At 44.3% G+C, this 15,530-nt stretch overlaps 1 protein-coding gene across 4 annotated transcripts in view; it reads left to right on the top strand.

The window, feature by feature from the left end:
• Positions 1–15,530, top strand: part of EPC1 (enhancer of polycomb homolog 1) — a 93,098-nt gene that overhangs the window by 13,892 nt on the left and 63,676 nt on the right. For 2 of the 4 annotated variants that reach the window (XM_036841573.1, XM_036841572.1), the window contains exon 1: positions 12,451–12,987. The exons of the other annotated variants lie outside the window; for them this stretch is intronic. In XM_036841573.1, the coding sequence (XP_036697468.1) occupies positions 12,835–12,987 (153 nt within the window). In that variant the 5' untranslated portion in view covers positions 12,451–12,834. Of the gene's footprint in view, positions 1–12,450; positions 12,988–15,530 lie in introns of those variants that run through there. 4 annotated transcript variants of the gene reach the window in all.

Genomic DNA, 15,530 nt, shown 5'->3' with positions numbered 1-15,530 from the left:
GACAATAATATTGTGTTAATTACTTTCTTAATTTATTACATAGAAATTCCCTGCACTTTTCCAGTGATAATATCAGACTAACTGCAGATGTTTTATTACCAGACTTAATTATTTTGACCATTTCTGCTTCAGCTTTTGTTTTGACGTTTTTATCTTTCTTTCCATATTAATTCTGAATCTTTATTTACATTTTAATGATATATTTGTAAGCTACATGGATTTCTCAGATCACATTTGACCACACTTATGGCAAGACTGCTTCTACTAAGCATCCTTTAAGAACTTTTTATCATCAAGTGTTACTAATTATCAACTAACACAGTATAACATCTTGACTCACTCATTGAAATTACTCTCCCTAAGGCATATCTTCTAGGACTTTATTTGCTCTCATACTCTTCATAAGGGCCTTCTATACTATGTAAACATATAGTCAGGAAATGCTGAAGGCATAGTTTCCATGGAAATCACATATCTCAAATTTAATTTTCTTTTCTTAGCTTTTTACATTTAGAAAATTTCATGTATCCCCATTTTTTTCCGACCAACTACAGCAATGGGGAGCTAATCATAAAATTTGAGAGTTGGAAGCATAAGTCTTAGGCCTTTTTTTCAAAGTCAAAGATACTGAGGTCCAGGGAAATTAAGATCAAGATGACACAGCTAGTTGGTGGCAAAGCCAGGATTGGAACCTACATCTTTTAAAGTAAAATGCTAATAAATAAATATTTAATACAGATGAGATAGCTTAGTGTGAATTATTTTTTAATTCATTGATGACTCAATTATAAAAATGTAACATGGCTTAAAAAGCTCTTTGCTTTTAAAAACTAGTCTTAAAAACTCACATAATGGAGGCGATATTATTATAAAATTAGACTATTTCCTGTATACTTAAAATGGTTTTGTTTTTTATTCCCATGGGGAATTAAGAGAGACCATTATATAGAATATTGTTAAAAATTAATGCTGAAGAATCATTGTTTTTCAAGGAGAGCATGAAAGTTTAGTCATTCAAAAAAAGCACAGGTTATGGAACAACCCAAGAAAATGAAGGCAAAGAGAATTCTGTTAAGATGGAAGGAGGATAACAGATGCTGGAGAAACACGCAATAGTGTCCCCTACAAGCCTGATGTGAAAAAGTGTGTATGTGTGTGCATACATGCGCCCACGGGCACTGGTATTTTTGTGAAGGGAATGAGAAAGGATGGGGTTTGGAAAATTATTCAAGAGGGAACACTTTTTTATTTAGATAGCATTTCTTTTTTTGAAGGTTTGGGTTTTGAATGTTTTTGTTCAAGAGAAAGGAGGACTAAACAGCTAGTGTAAACCCAGTGTAGCGTTTATGTTAAAATGAAGGTAACTAGGACCTGGGTCACCCTACCTGAGCAACCAATTTTCCACCCTCCACTGGAAACAATTTCTTAGTCTATAAGAAAAATACTCAGGTTTTTTGGTGAAATAATATCTAACACTTATTGAAATCTTAGTATCATGACAGGAACTGAAGCCATCTTGTAAGATTTTGTAAGGATTAAATGAGATCATGCAAGTAAAGCACACAGGCCAAAGTAAGAACTCAGTAAATTTGTTTATGTGGCTTGTTTATCTGTTCCAAACAATACTTGGAAGTATGCATTATCTCAGTGTAGTGTGGAAGTTAAGAATTTTATCCAGGTTCACAGAGCTAGGAAAGAGCAGAGTTGAGATTCAAACCCAAATCGTGTCTGACTCTGGAGCCAGCACTTGTAACCACTATATTACACTCTTTTAACAATTGTTCTTAAATCTCCTCCGTATCATCATCCGCCAGAAACCTTGAATGCTGCTTTAAAGGTAAATTAGTGAACAAAGTCAAGAAAACATTTTTATTTTCTGTTCTAAATGGGGGTTTAGATAAGGAAAAATTTGAGAAAACTATAAAAATTTATAACCATAAAAAATATAATACAGGTACATTTTTTATCTCAAAATAATTCAAACTTATCATAGATTTCCTAAATTTTTATCTTGTGCTAGACACTCTCTCTAGAATAACTGAAAAAATATGGCAAGATAAATTAAAAGTGGTGAAAGAAAGACTATTGAAAAATAAATAAAGTGGGTGAATTTTGGTGTTGTCTTGAAGATTTCCTATCTAAGAAAATGTCTAAAGGGCCCTAGACTAGCAATAAAATCTTCTGTGATCAACTGCACGATTTGAACAGCTGATAGATGTTCTGTTTCAATGTGTTATTTGGGGGCAAATATACCTATGCCCTTCCTAACCAACTATGGTGAAACTGAAATTAAATAACATATTCTTCCTTATATTTATATGGCACTTTGCAATTGTCAAAGATTTTTCACAATACTATCTCCTTTTTTTTTAACATCTTTATTGGAGTGTAATTGCTTTACAATGGTGTGTTAGTTTCTGCTTTATAACAAAGTGAATCAGCTATACATATACATATATCCCCATATCTCTTCCCTCTAGCGTCTCCCTCCTTCCCACCCTCCCTATCCCACCCCTCTAGGTGGTCACAAAGCACCGAGCTGATCTCCCTGTGCTATGTGTCTGCTTCCCACTAGCTATCGGTTTTACATTTGGTAGTGTATATATGTCCATGCCGCTCTCTCACTTTGTCCCAGCTTACCCTTCCCCCTCCCCATGTCCTCAAGTCCATTCTCTAGTAGGTCTGTGTCTTTATTCCCGTCCTGCCCCTAGGTTCTTCATGACCACTTTTTTTTTTTTAGATTCCATATATATATGTGTTAGCATATGGTATTTATTTTTCTTTCTGACTTACTTCACTCTGTATGACAGTCTCTAGGTCCATCCACCTCACTACAAATAACTCAATTTCGTTTCATTTTATGGCTGAGTAATATTCCATTGTATATATGTGCCACATCTTTATCCATTCATCTGTCGATGGACACTTAGGTTGCTTCCATGTCCTGGCTATTGTAAATAGAGCTGCAATGAACACACAATACTATCTTATTTGTTCTTCATAATGGTCTATGAGGGGAGGAGAAAAAGTATTCTCTTAGATAAAGCATACGAGAAGCTCAAGGCCCAGTAATGAAATCATTTCTATAGGCTCGTGCTGCTGGTAAATGGTAGGCCTTAGATGAGCATCTGCATCTTCCAACATGGAAGCCAGTGTTCCTTCCAGTATGTAATGCTGTGTCTCACTACACTATGTTGCTACTTTGAATGCAAAATGTTACACAGCATTGGACTCTTTTTTCACATAGCACTCACCCTGAGAGAAACTGTAACAACCTGTGCAGAGAGGCCCTGACCCCCTGGGGAGGTGGCTTGACCAGATTTGGAGATTAAGCAGTCACTGGGCGACAGCCTGGTGAATCAATTGGCAATGGGGGGAGGGGGTACAGCAGAGGTCCTTGTAGATTTCAACATAGGAAACAAAACTCCGAAATGGAAACAAAACAAAAAGATGAGTGTAAGAGTTTACATAGATTAGTTTATATATGTATCGGTCTCTGGTTTCATTTGAGGATTTCTTAGTTTTGTTTCCTTAGCTAAGAGTTTTGAAGCCTTTACAATGAGTGTTATGTTTTAGACTGTAGGTACAAAAGTAAAGCTCAGAAAAGTAGAATGACCTATTCAAAGGAATAGAATAAAAAATATCCTTAAAAAAATAGCTCATGTGGGTTGATCGTGACTTTTGTGTCAGGTCCCTGCTAACTCTCTGCATTAATGATTTCATTGAATCAATGTAACAACATAGGTGATAGATTGTATCATGATTCCTATCTTATGGATGGAGGAACTGCAGCTCCAAGAGCATAAGTAAGAGTAAAAAAATAAATAAATAAAATAAAAACTCTCTGAATCAAAGTTCAACATGCCCTTTTTAGTGGAGACACTTTTGGAAAGAAATGTAGCTAAACATTTTAGTTAATTTAGTATTAAACACCAAATATATTGCCAAAGTATAGCGACCTGCTCAATTCTAGTGCCTGTCTTATTTGCACTGTTTTTACCAGGATAAAAATCTTAAGTGTTAATAAAGATACATTTTTACATTTATAAGAACTTTATGTTTTTTCAAAGTTCACATGTGAGACTTCTTAAGTAATTAGATAACTTGATCAGATAAAACTTCTATTTCCTTGAATTGCCTAGGTTAGAATTTCCCAAGGTATGCTTTTATAAAACTAAAGGTAATAATTGATAGTACATGCATGGTAAGGGGTTGCAAGGTGAGATAACTTTGGAAAATACTGTTCTAAGTAAATAAATTCCTGCAGGACTTCTTTGAGCCTGTACATTGTGAGCCTATATGTATTTTAAAGAGAAAGATATAATAGGCAATATTTCCCTGACTTATTGGTTTTATATGTAACTCTTTATGGAACTCTCATCTCAGAACATAACTTCTGGGATTAGTGTTTTATGAAACATACTTCTGAAAAACGCTAAGCTAACATTTGGGAAGAATATTTAATGAGGTGGGACTATCTCAAATTATACTGAGAAGTGAGGACCACAAAATAATATACAGTATTATTCCAATGGTATAAAATAAGAAAGTGAAAAACAAAAACAAAGCCAGAAAGACTGGAGGGAATAAAAACATCAAAAATTTAACTGGCTTATGAATAAATCTATTAACACCAAAATATATATCCAGATATATGTGTTACCACAGGGTCCTTGTGTTGCTTGTAGCTAATAGTGTAGTCTAGTGTTTGGGAAACCTAATTCAGAAGAAATTTTAAGATCTGGGTGTGGCATATGCTCTTGTCAGTAACTCACTTAAACAAGTCAGGTTGGTCATTTGTTTACTATTTCTGCAGCTTTAAAGATGGAAGATGTGGTTCACTTCCTCCTGTCACCAGGATTTTGTGAGGACTTGAGAAATAACGCAATATATTCTCTTCTAACGTGTAATGTTGTGGGGCGGTGCTGATGATGTGTCCCTGGCTGTGTCCTGAGGCTAAGCTGATTTCTTTGCCTTCAAGGTGCTCTCGCTCCTGTGAGCGAGTACCTAGAAAAGTCTCATAAGGCACTTCGTTACTTGACCTCGCTTGACTTGCCTGGGAAATGACTGATTAACACGTTTCAGGCACTGCTCAGCCCGTGACTCCTTCAGCTCGCGCCTCAACTCACCAGAGTGAGTTTTCCGCCCACGCTGTCCTGTGGCAGTCGGGATTGCTGCGTCTCCAGGGGCCTCCTCATTGATCACCTCCTTGAATAGTCATCTAGCTTCTCCCAGCCTCCTCTGTTCTTCTCCCGGCCCTTCCGCCTCTGCTGTCTTCTAGATGTTGGTGTTCCCCGCGGTTCCATCCCCAGACCCTTCTCTTCATTCCATGAATCATTCTTCCCAGCCATAACCACACTCCTCAGGTTTGAGACCATTCACTTGCCCTTCGCATCTCTGGAAGAGAGGAGGAACCGGACCCAGAGTGCTTATCTCAGCAATCGGCACAACGTTACTCAAAGTATCATAAAGAAGAATACATGTAGTGAAAGTAAAACTTTTCTTTCCCTAATATTACGTTTCAGGTGAATATAGAAGTAATTTCCTTCCTTGGGTCATAGGAGCAAAGGCAGTTCACACAGTCTCCCTCTTGAATGCTTTCTTCTCTGTCAAGGTTTCTTTGTCCACCACCCACTGGTAACTTTGACTGCAACATTTCAACATAAATTTCTACTTCATTAAACAGCTTTTTTTCTTGTTCCTCTAAGTTTCATCCCTTCACCCCTCATGTACCATTTATACCATACTGACCTGTGTAACACTGAAGTAGTATGTTTCATATGCTCAAGATTGTAGGGCACCTAAAGGTTCCTACATTTCCTTCTCTCCTCCCTCTCGTTTTTGTCCTTCTGCCCCTTACAACATTGGACCCACACGTAGGCTACAGTGTCTGTCAGTAAGTGCCAGTCACTGGATTAAATAAGGCAACAGTAATTTAAGGGGCCTCCCTGGCAGCGCAGTGGTTAAGAATCCGCCTGCTAATGCAGGGGACACGGGTTCGAGCCCTGGTCCGGGAGGATCCCACATGTCACGGAGCCACTAAGCCCGTGCGCCACAACTACTGAGCCTGCGCTCTAGAGCCCCCGAGCCACAACTACTGAGCCCATGAGCCACAACTACTGAAGCCCGTGCACCTAGAGCCGGTGCTCAGTGACGGGAAGCCACTGCAATGAGAAGCCCGCGCACCGCAACAAAGAGTAGCCCCCGCTCGCTGCAACTAGAGAAAGCCCGTGCGCAGCAACAAAGACCCAACGTAGCCAAAACTAAATAAATAAATAAATAAATTTATTAAAAAAACAGTAATTTAACATAATCCAGTTTAGATAAATACTACGAAATACATATTTTTAATATATGTGGTTTACTTTTTTTCAATTTTTCTTATTTTCTAAGATGTACTTTTATTCTTCTGGAAAATTAATTGTTGGAATATATGACATTCCTCTCAAGTACTAAATTGTTACTGTTCGAGTTCCAAACGATTTCCTATTTATGAGTCCCACCACTTCCCGAACTGCATCTAGTTGTGTTCTCATGAAAATGCTGCCACAGAGGTCTCATCAGCTGCCCACCAGGACGGTGAGGAAAAGATCGGATGATTTAGGGGACCTGGGAATTACGAAAGGTCAGGCCTAAAAATGGTCAGACTTAACCGATCACCACCTGCCCCCCACCCCGAGCAGGATGGTGGTCTAAATTTTGGCAAAATCCTTGCTGTGCTAGGAGTAGGTTTTCTATAAATTTAGAATTTTACATTACACGATAAGATGTATCATATTTCATTATCTTTTCTTTTTTTCTTCTAACCCCAATACTGCTGGAACCATTCTGTGGATTTTTAAAAATTCTAACTCATTCTCAGACAGACCTGTTTGGTTTCAGTCATGTATATTGGAGACACAGTTAAATTGAAATAATTTTGAGTCTGTCCTGCTGTAGTTTGCTAGGATTAATCATTTGCCTTTTATTCTTTTTTTTAAATTTATTTATTTTATTTATTTATGTTTGGCTGTGCTGGGTCTTCGTTGCTGCGCATGGGTTTTCTCTAGTTGCTGTGAGCGGGGGCTACTCTTAGTTGCGGTGCGTGGGAGCACGGGCTTTAGGTGTGCGGGCTTCAGTAATTGTGGCACCTGGGCTCAGTAGTTGTGGCTCGCGGGCTCTAGAGCGCAGGCTCAGTAGTTGTGGCGCGCGGGCTTAGTTGCTCCATGGCATGTGGGATCTTCCCGGACCAGGGCTCGAACCCGTGTCCCCTGCACTGGCAGGCGGATTCTTAACCACTGTGCCACCAGGGAAGCCCTCGCCTTTTATTCTTTTAAGGTAGAGGCAGACTGTTTCTGGATATATTCTGAACTTTTTTATTTTATACAAAACATAGTTCTTAAATATTATGTACTGAATCCAATGCATAAATCAACTCTGTAGAGAAATCAGCAGTTCAGATATTGCTTCTGTGACACCCTATTAAATATGCTGCAACCCAATTGAAACATTTACTTTCTAACATACAACACATCCTAAAGGGCTTCCAGTTTTTATTTTCCTAAATGTTATTTTGGAAGAATTACTTGATGCCATTTCTTTATAGCTTATTATGAAAATAAAAAGAAAGTGAAGGAAAATGATTACTGCAGGTGAAGATGTATTTAGTACGTTTGCACAATGCTCTCAACTAGAGCACTGTATCATTTTTTTTTAATGTTGAGATCATTGTGCATCACACGTCTTAAAGAGATTAATTGCACATTTCCCAAGTAAATACAAACGCAGTATCTTACTTTATTCTTAGCTCTGTGAGGCTACAGGGATCATGTCTGGTTTATTATTGTTCTTCTGCACAAACGGCTTTGCCTAGCTGTCTGTAAACATCCAGGAAATATTTGTTGAATGCTTGAAGGAGGGAAGAATCTGGACTCCTGCTACCCAAACTGGTATCAGGATTTATTATTATTATTATTATTTTTAATCTATTGTCCCATCAATGAGAGTTTATCTCCTTTGGAATTCTTCTCTGAGAATTTAACCTCAGAGGAAGTCGGTCCTAAAGTTAATCCATTTACACGATTCTTTGCTGTCAGCAAAGAAACATGCCTACATCTCTCCCACCTTCAAAAACAACGAAACCGGTGGCCGGATACGTACCCCTTTCTTTCTCTCTGCCTCCTGCCCTGATTGCGAAGCCTCTCTCTCAGCTCACTCCCAGCTCACTCCTCACTTCACTTTATCATCTGGTTTCTGGGGCTCCACTCTGGAGTCAGACCCCAGGGATTCTGGTCTCAGCGTTGCCTCTCACCAGCTTTGAGAGGCAGGACTTGCAACCTCTCTTAACAGGACGCACCTCATAGATATTGAAAATTAAGTGAGATGATGCATTTAAAATGTACTTCTGCGCTGCCTGGCACATAGTAAATGTTCGATAAGTGGTAGTTATCGTTCTTACTGATTGAACACTATAATAGGAGTTCAGAGATGAGAAAGATTGACGAAGCCTTAAAAATTATTTTGAATTCACCTAACTACTTACTCATTCTTCAGATTAGGAAATTAGAACCCAGAGAAGTGACGCCGTCAAAATTTCATGAAGGAAGATCACTGAGTTGCATTTTGAAGGATAACAACAGTAGCTTAACATCTATTGAATGTTTACTGTGGACCGGAGACCGTATAAATGCTTGACATGGATTGTTTCATTTGATCTTCAAAACATTCCTGTGAAGTAGCATTTCAGTAGCTAGAAGTAGATGGTCTGAAGCTGGACAGGGAGAATAGAGAGAAAGGAATAAAGAAAAAAACTGGAGACAGGAAAGACTTGGCCGATTTCTAAAGCTGGTGATGAGATGTAAAATCCAGAGTGAAGAGCTTTTTTGTCTTAAGCAGTAAGGAGAAATGATGTTGGAGAGAGTGAGGCAAAATTATGAGGCCTCGACAACCATGCCAAAAAAAAAAAGAAAAATTGGCTCTATCTAATGAGCAAAATCAATCAGTGACTTGGGGAAGGGAGGATACAGATGGAAGTGGGGCTTCAGGCTCACTGATTTGGGGGCCTGCACCGCACCGTGAATGCCTGAAGGGCGGTCTGTTCTGTATCTTCATATCCCCAGGGACCCACAGCCTCGACAAGCCACCGTTGGTTCCCAGCAGCCACCGTTAGGAGAGCGTTAGCCCCGTCGCCTATAAAGTAGGAGTTTCATCGAGGCTTATTGAAGGAAGGAGCGAAATCAGGGAGACTTGGACTTGGAGGTTGTTTCTAGGTGGGACGGGATGAAAGCTGAGGTGATGGTGAAGACAGTGGGAAAGGAAATAAGGAGGCGAATCCTAGAAACAACTTCAAAGAGCATTTAATGGGACTTGGGCACATACTGGGCATAAACTAATATCTAGAGCTGTATTTCAGGTTTATCATATATAGCAAAGTGAAGCGTCAGAGCTCTAGCATTTGACATATTCTCGTTGTTGTTTAAGCAGACGTTTCGTGTGTGAAGTCAATCGCAATGAATCATGTTTCAAGGTGATGAGCTTATGAGTGATTATTATTACCGGTAAAACACATGTCTCCTTCCTTTCTACTCCTTCTCCCTCCACCCAAGTTCTTGCCAGTTTTATCTTATACCTGTGCTGTTATCATCTCCTACTGAACCCTGGCCAAGTCAACCTTCTCATCTCCACACACACCTGGCAGGTGCCTCCGCCCCGCTTTCTGTCCATAGAGTTGCCCTCTCCCACGAAGACCTTTTCTTCTACCATTTCACTCCCGTTACCAGTTGGAATATTAGCCATCCTTCAGAACCAAATCACACGCTATCTTCCCCATAATGTCTGATCAACCCACCTTGGAACTGACTGCCTTCTTTCTGAACTCCCAGAGCACTGCATGCCACCATCCTGCCTGGTCCTGGTCATTTTGTTAACAGGGTGACCCCTTAGCAGGATCTTATTTGTATCCCCCGCCATGATGGTACTGTGTGTTGCCTACTTATTCAATAAAGATTTGTGGCGTGAATCAAAATCATTTTAAATACTGCAAGTTCCTTCCCAACCAAAAGCTTCCCTTTGGGGAAAGGCTAGTATATACAGCTTTACATTAGTATGTGTCTTTTGCAACATTGCGAATTTCATCTCACTCTTGTTGGGGGTACTTAGAAAAAAAGGGAAGTTTGAGTTGGGAATAGAAAAAGTGAAAGACAGTGCAGGATTAGCCATTTTTGCAAGGGACCTTTTGGTTGGATAAAGGATGCTGAGGAAAATTAAACCGGAGCCTTTATTGCTGCACTCCTGCCCCATAGGAGGGAGGGAAGTGAACTGAATGTAAGAGGCTTGGGACTCCAGCCTGTGGGTCTTTGGGAACCAAGTAAGACCTACAAGTCAGAAATCCAGGGCACTGAGCTGGATGGGTACCGGTGGCAGAAAGAAAATGTCTCTCGGCAGGCAGATCACCTGCAAAAGGCAAGCTTAACTGGTAAGCATGTCTCTGAAACTGCCACGGAGGGTGAGTCTAGAATTTCTAGAGAACAAGGAACTTAGTTGTATAGTGCCCATTATTACTAGTGTAGGATATGGAGAATGTTACCAATAGGCTGTTATTTTAATGAAGGTTTTATATATATATATATATTTTTACATTCACTTTCTTGGTGGTTCACTCATGACTTAAGACTCTATTTTAGTTCTTAGGTTCCTCAATCAACCGAATTCTACTACTAGGATTTTCAGAAATCTAATATAGCAGGCTGGCGAGGACTACTGTACTAATATCCAGCCAGTATTTTCAGAACTGTTCAACCTGGCTAATTAAGTGTCATGGTCCGCAGTGCAGTGAGGATCCCAGCATGTGACACACCCTCGCAGGGCTCTGGGTCTTCCCACGTGCTGCTCCCCTGGCCCAAGATACCTTTCTTCTCTTCATTTTTGCAACCTTGACCCATACTTACCCTACACAGTTTTTACCCCGATATCATCTCCTCCAAAAAGCCTCTCCTGAATGCTTTCATTAGAGCCACTCACTCCCCACGGATTGGGTGCCACTCCTGCCTGTTTCCAAATAGCCTGAGCTCTCGCCCTCACACTTACCCCAGGTGTTGGCAGTTGCCATCCACCGGTCCTGCTCCCACCGTGTAATCTCCTCCGGGAGTCCTGTGGGTGCTGAGTAATTAGCAGCATACTTAGAGGGCCGTGAAGTCTCAAAAAATGTTTGCTCATTGAATGAATAAATGCATCGTCTTAGAATAGGACATGTAGATGAATGTCCATCTGCCGCATGGGAGGTGAGCTGTCAGTATTAGAGCTTGAGGATAATTTTGGCGACCTGCAATCTGTTTTCTCCCCACCCCAGAGGGTGGTAGCGAAGCCAGCCTGAAAGACAGCACTTTGCTTCTGTGCCTTAAGCCGATAACAGTTCCCATCCAATCCAGTATTTAAGAATAGTGATTATTTTTACTAGGTATCCCCCGGGGAGAAAAGTGGAGATACAGGACATTTTTGTGTCTCGGCAAATATTTGAAAATTTGCTGTCAAACCTGTTAAACCCACCGCAACAGTCTTTCGGATTTTTAAAATATTCTACTGCAAAGAGCTCTCTGGATACTCATTTCCGTGTGTAATATAAGCCACATGGTAGCCATCACATCCATCTAAATCTCTTCTAACAATACATCTTTTCCTTTTTTTTTTTTTTAAGTTTTCTTTTTTTGGTTTGACAGGAGCACTATAGGTCTTCATATAATTCAGTTGTATAAAGTTTTTCAGAGGACAAATGATAAGTGTCAACCCATGGCTATGTAGAAGCAGCATTTTCTTCCAGTGTAGAAAAATCATCCGGCTCTCAAATTTTGAACAGTGTCTTGCTTTAAAAACATTTTCCCTGAAGGTTACGGTGTCCAATAATTATTCCCTTTGCTTCGATGACAGTAAGAGAGTGCGGGTCGATAAAATGCAGGATGAAAAAAAAAAAAAAAAAACCCCACCAAAACCCTACTTTGGAGCAACGTAGGACGCCTCCTGTTTACACGGAGCGCAATGATGGGAACTGACCCAGGATCCACGCGGAGCCCATCAAATGCAATCCAGAGTTTCGTTAGACGTAAAGATAATGGCTGGTAAAAGTTCCCGCAAAGTAGCATCCTGCTCCGAATGCCGTCTGCGTTTTCGTTATAAGACGTGAAGCGCCGCGCCGGCCCGGGCTGGGGCGCCCGCTCTCCCACTCCCGGGCCGGGCCGCCGGCGGTGACAGGTGCCCGGGCAGCCGCCGCCGCCGCGCCGAAAGCCGGCGCGCGAGGGGCGGTCGCTTCCCTGCACCCTCGCCTGTCAGCCAACGGCGCCGGGCGGGAGCGAGCGCGGGCGGCGGGCAGCGGGCGCGCGGGGCGGGAAGGCCGGCCGTGGACCCCGGCGTCCGAGCGCCCCGCGCGTCCCGGCCCGGCCTGTCGGCGGCCGCGGGGGCGGGGCCGGGCGGCCCGGCGCGGGGAGCGGGGCCGGGCGCCGGGGGTTGGCGGGACGCGCGCTCCGTGCCGGCGCCCGGCCTCGAGCCCGCGCCCCCCCCGCCCGCGTGCCCGCGCCGCTGCGCGATGCAGTGTGGGGAATGGCTGGGGTTGGCTGAAGAGCGCACAGTGGAGTTTTAATGTCCGCCATGTTGGCCATGGCGTATTGAGGAGAGCGAGCGAGAGAGGAGCGGAGCGGCTCGGCCTCCCACCTCCCGGCGGCTCTGAGTGCCCGGACGGCGGGCTCCGCGCTCCGCCCCTCCAGTCCCCGGCAGCGGCGGGCGAGTGGGGACCGAACCCCCGGTTCTCCATGATCCCGCTGGCCGGGGCCGTTTCCCCAGAGCGGAGAGGTATCTGCTGCGCCTGAGATGAGTAAACTGTCGTTTCGGGCGCGGGCGCTAGACGCCTCGAAGCCGCTGCCGGTTTTCCGCTGTGAGGATCTGCCCGACCTGCACGAATACGCCTCGATAAACCGGGCCGTGCCGCAGATGCCCACCGGAATGGAGAAGGAAGAGGAGTCGGTACGTGTTAACTCCCTTGCCCGACCCGCCGCCGGGCCCCGCTCCCTCCGCTGCCTGCGGCGGCGGCGGCGGAGCGCAGACCCACACAAAATGGCCGCCATCTTCTCTCCGCCGCCGACTCCCGTCGCCGGCGGGGCCTTTACCCCGCCGCCCCCGGCCTCTCCCCACGGCCGCCGCGGCCCGGCGGGGCCTCCTCTCGGGCCACCCGCCGACCCCGGCCCCTCGGACCCGGGCCCCGCGGAGTTCGGGCGCCCGCAAGGCACAAAGGGGTCACGTGACGAGGCTGCCGGCAGCCATTTTGTGGTCGGAGCGCTTGGGCTGGGCCTTGTGCATCCGGAGAGGGAGCGGGCGGGCGGCGGGGGGTGCGGCGGCCGGGCCGCGGAGGCCCCGCCTGCAGGCCTCTCCGCGGGCCGCTGGGTGGCGCTCTGGGGCCGCCTCGGCCTTCGCGCGCCGCCGGTGCCGGCAGCGCAGGTTCCGGGCGCTTGGGGGCCGTGCTCTCCCGGCGGCCGGGGAGGCTGGCGGGGCCGGCGCGGCCCACGTGGAGCCGCCGAGGGGCCGGGCGGGGGCGGCGGGAGCCCTGCCGCGGAAGGTCGCGGCCCCCGAGCCGCCCGGAGCCGACTTAGGTGCTGCGTCCTCTTTGTGGGACTTGTGCCTCCATCCCTCCCCAGTCGTACCTGGTCGGACGACTCCTCCTTCTCCTGACTTTTCCTTTGATCCTTGAGAATATGTTGCGGGTTTTGGGGGGGGGGGGGTACTACGTGGCTCTTCTGGAGCCTGTAACGTTATTAGTTGCTTCCCTGATAAAACCTGAGTCCGCCCGATGGCTGGGTTTTTCGAGCTAGGGGAGAAAGGACCCCATGTAAGCAGGTGTTAACAGATCTACCTGTTGGAAGAGAGCTTTCTTACCCGCCACCGAACTCAGGTTAAGCGAACCCCTTCCTAGAAATCTTAACCTGGAGGTGTTTCGGTTGGGGGGGGGGGTTTCGGCATGTAAGTGTCGACGGCTCCCGGACGCCGTACCGCAGCTGCGTCTCTTCCCGGTCGTGGAAGTTGGGCTCAGACCCACGGAGAATAGGCTCTTCCCCTCGTTCCCCCAGGTCCTTGGCAGGGTCGCCTGATGGCTTCTCACCCTAAGGGATTGCATACCTTGGTTTTCAGGTACAGCCACTTAAACAGGGGGCAGTGTGTTGACAGTTCCAGGAAGTCGAGGAGTCGCTGGATTGGTGCTACGGTTTTGTGGCGGAAAATCGTTCTGTCATACCTGTGTTTGGTGCTGTAAGAATTTTTAAAATGCAGAAATCCTGCCCTGTAATGTCGATTTCGAAAAATAAAGCTGTTTAAACTCTTTGGGTTGTTTGACCTTTCAAAGTCGAGTAGTGGTGACCGTCGCATGTTCCTTCCGAGAGTAGTGTCTTAGCGTGTGGAGTAGTTGAGATTGTCCAGCGCGGTCCTGACCTTTAGCACGTTGCCTGTGAGACACCACCTCTCGACTTGTTTCACTTGTATCGGCGGCAGAGTAGAATGGTGCCGCTTGTTTATTTTTAAATAAGTGATTTGTTTTTAAAAATTAAAGTACTTGTGACTGCAGAATCTCGTCTTTTGGTTTTATTTTTGTTTCCAAGTTTTCCAGATAATACTTTCACGTTGGGGTGTCGACGTTAACACTGCCCTGGAAATTAATTGGTAGTTCCTGTTCTGCAGCCAAGAAAGGGGAGAGCTTTGATAAGAACAGATACCACTGCAGCACACCTTAGAAATTCAGTGAACTCTTGTTCCTCGGAACACTTTGGACTGTCCCAAGGGCCCCAACCTGAAATCAGAGCTGAGCTCAACTGAAGTATCAAGGCTTGTGAAGTTTTTACGGATCATTTCTGGTCACTGAAATGATTTTGACGTTTTGTAGTTCATTGTTTTCTAACATGCGGAGTCCCTATTTTTGAGGGATTTTTTTTTTTTTCCCCTTCAGACTACCTTTTCCCATCGTCCGTGTAGAATTTGTTTCACTTCACATCCAACCAAAACTATGACCAGTGAAACAGAGACTTCAGGAATAGACACTGAACTGAACAGAAGAATGTAAACAGTCCCAGGCAAACAGCTGCTCTCCAGTCCTGCGGCGCGTGCTGGCGGGGGGAGGAGGCTCTGTAGATCACAGGATTGAAAGTAGCGTGTTAGCCCTGAAATGTATACCAAGCACAGATAAAGGTAATTGAATTCCGGGTTATAGCCTGAGAAGAACAAACTTTTTGATAATTTGCTCAAGAATGATGTGCTTCTTATAAAGACGAACTTATGCCTCCGATTGACACGTCAGGGTCAGGAGCGATCTAGAACCTGAATTGAGTGTCTAGTTTAGAAAACGTGTAATCCTATGTTGATCATGAAAGATAGGGCATAATTAGATGAGGACAGTATTGCATATATGTCACCTCATTAAGAAGGCATTTTATGATCAGATATATCTGGAAAATTGTCATGTGAACTGTACCTGCTAACTGTTACCATATTTTGTTTCTGTGGTAAACGTGGCAGAAATGCTAGGT

This window comes from Balaenoptera musculus, chromosome 2, assembly GCF_009873245.2.
Source record: "Balaenoptera musculus isolate JJ_BM4_2016_0621 chromosome 2, mBalMus1.pri.v3, whole genome shotgun sequence".
NCBI lineage: Eukaryota > Metazoa > Chordata > Mammalia > Artiodactyla > Balaenopteridae > Balaenoptera > Balaenoptera musculus.
Note: the sequence above shows the minus strand (reverse complement) of the source record. Positions and strands in the feature narration are given on the sequence as shown.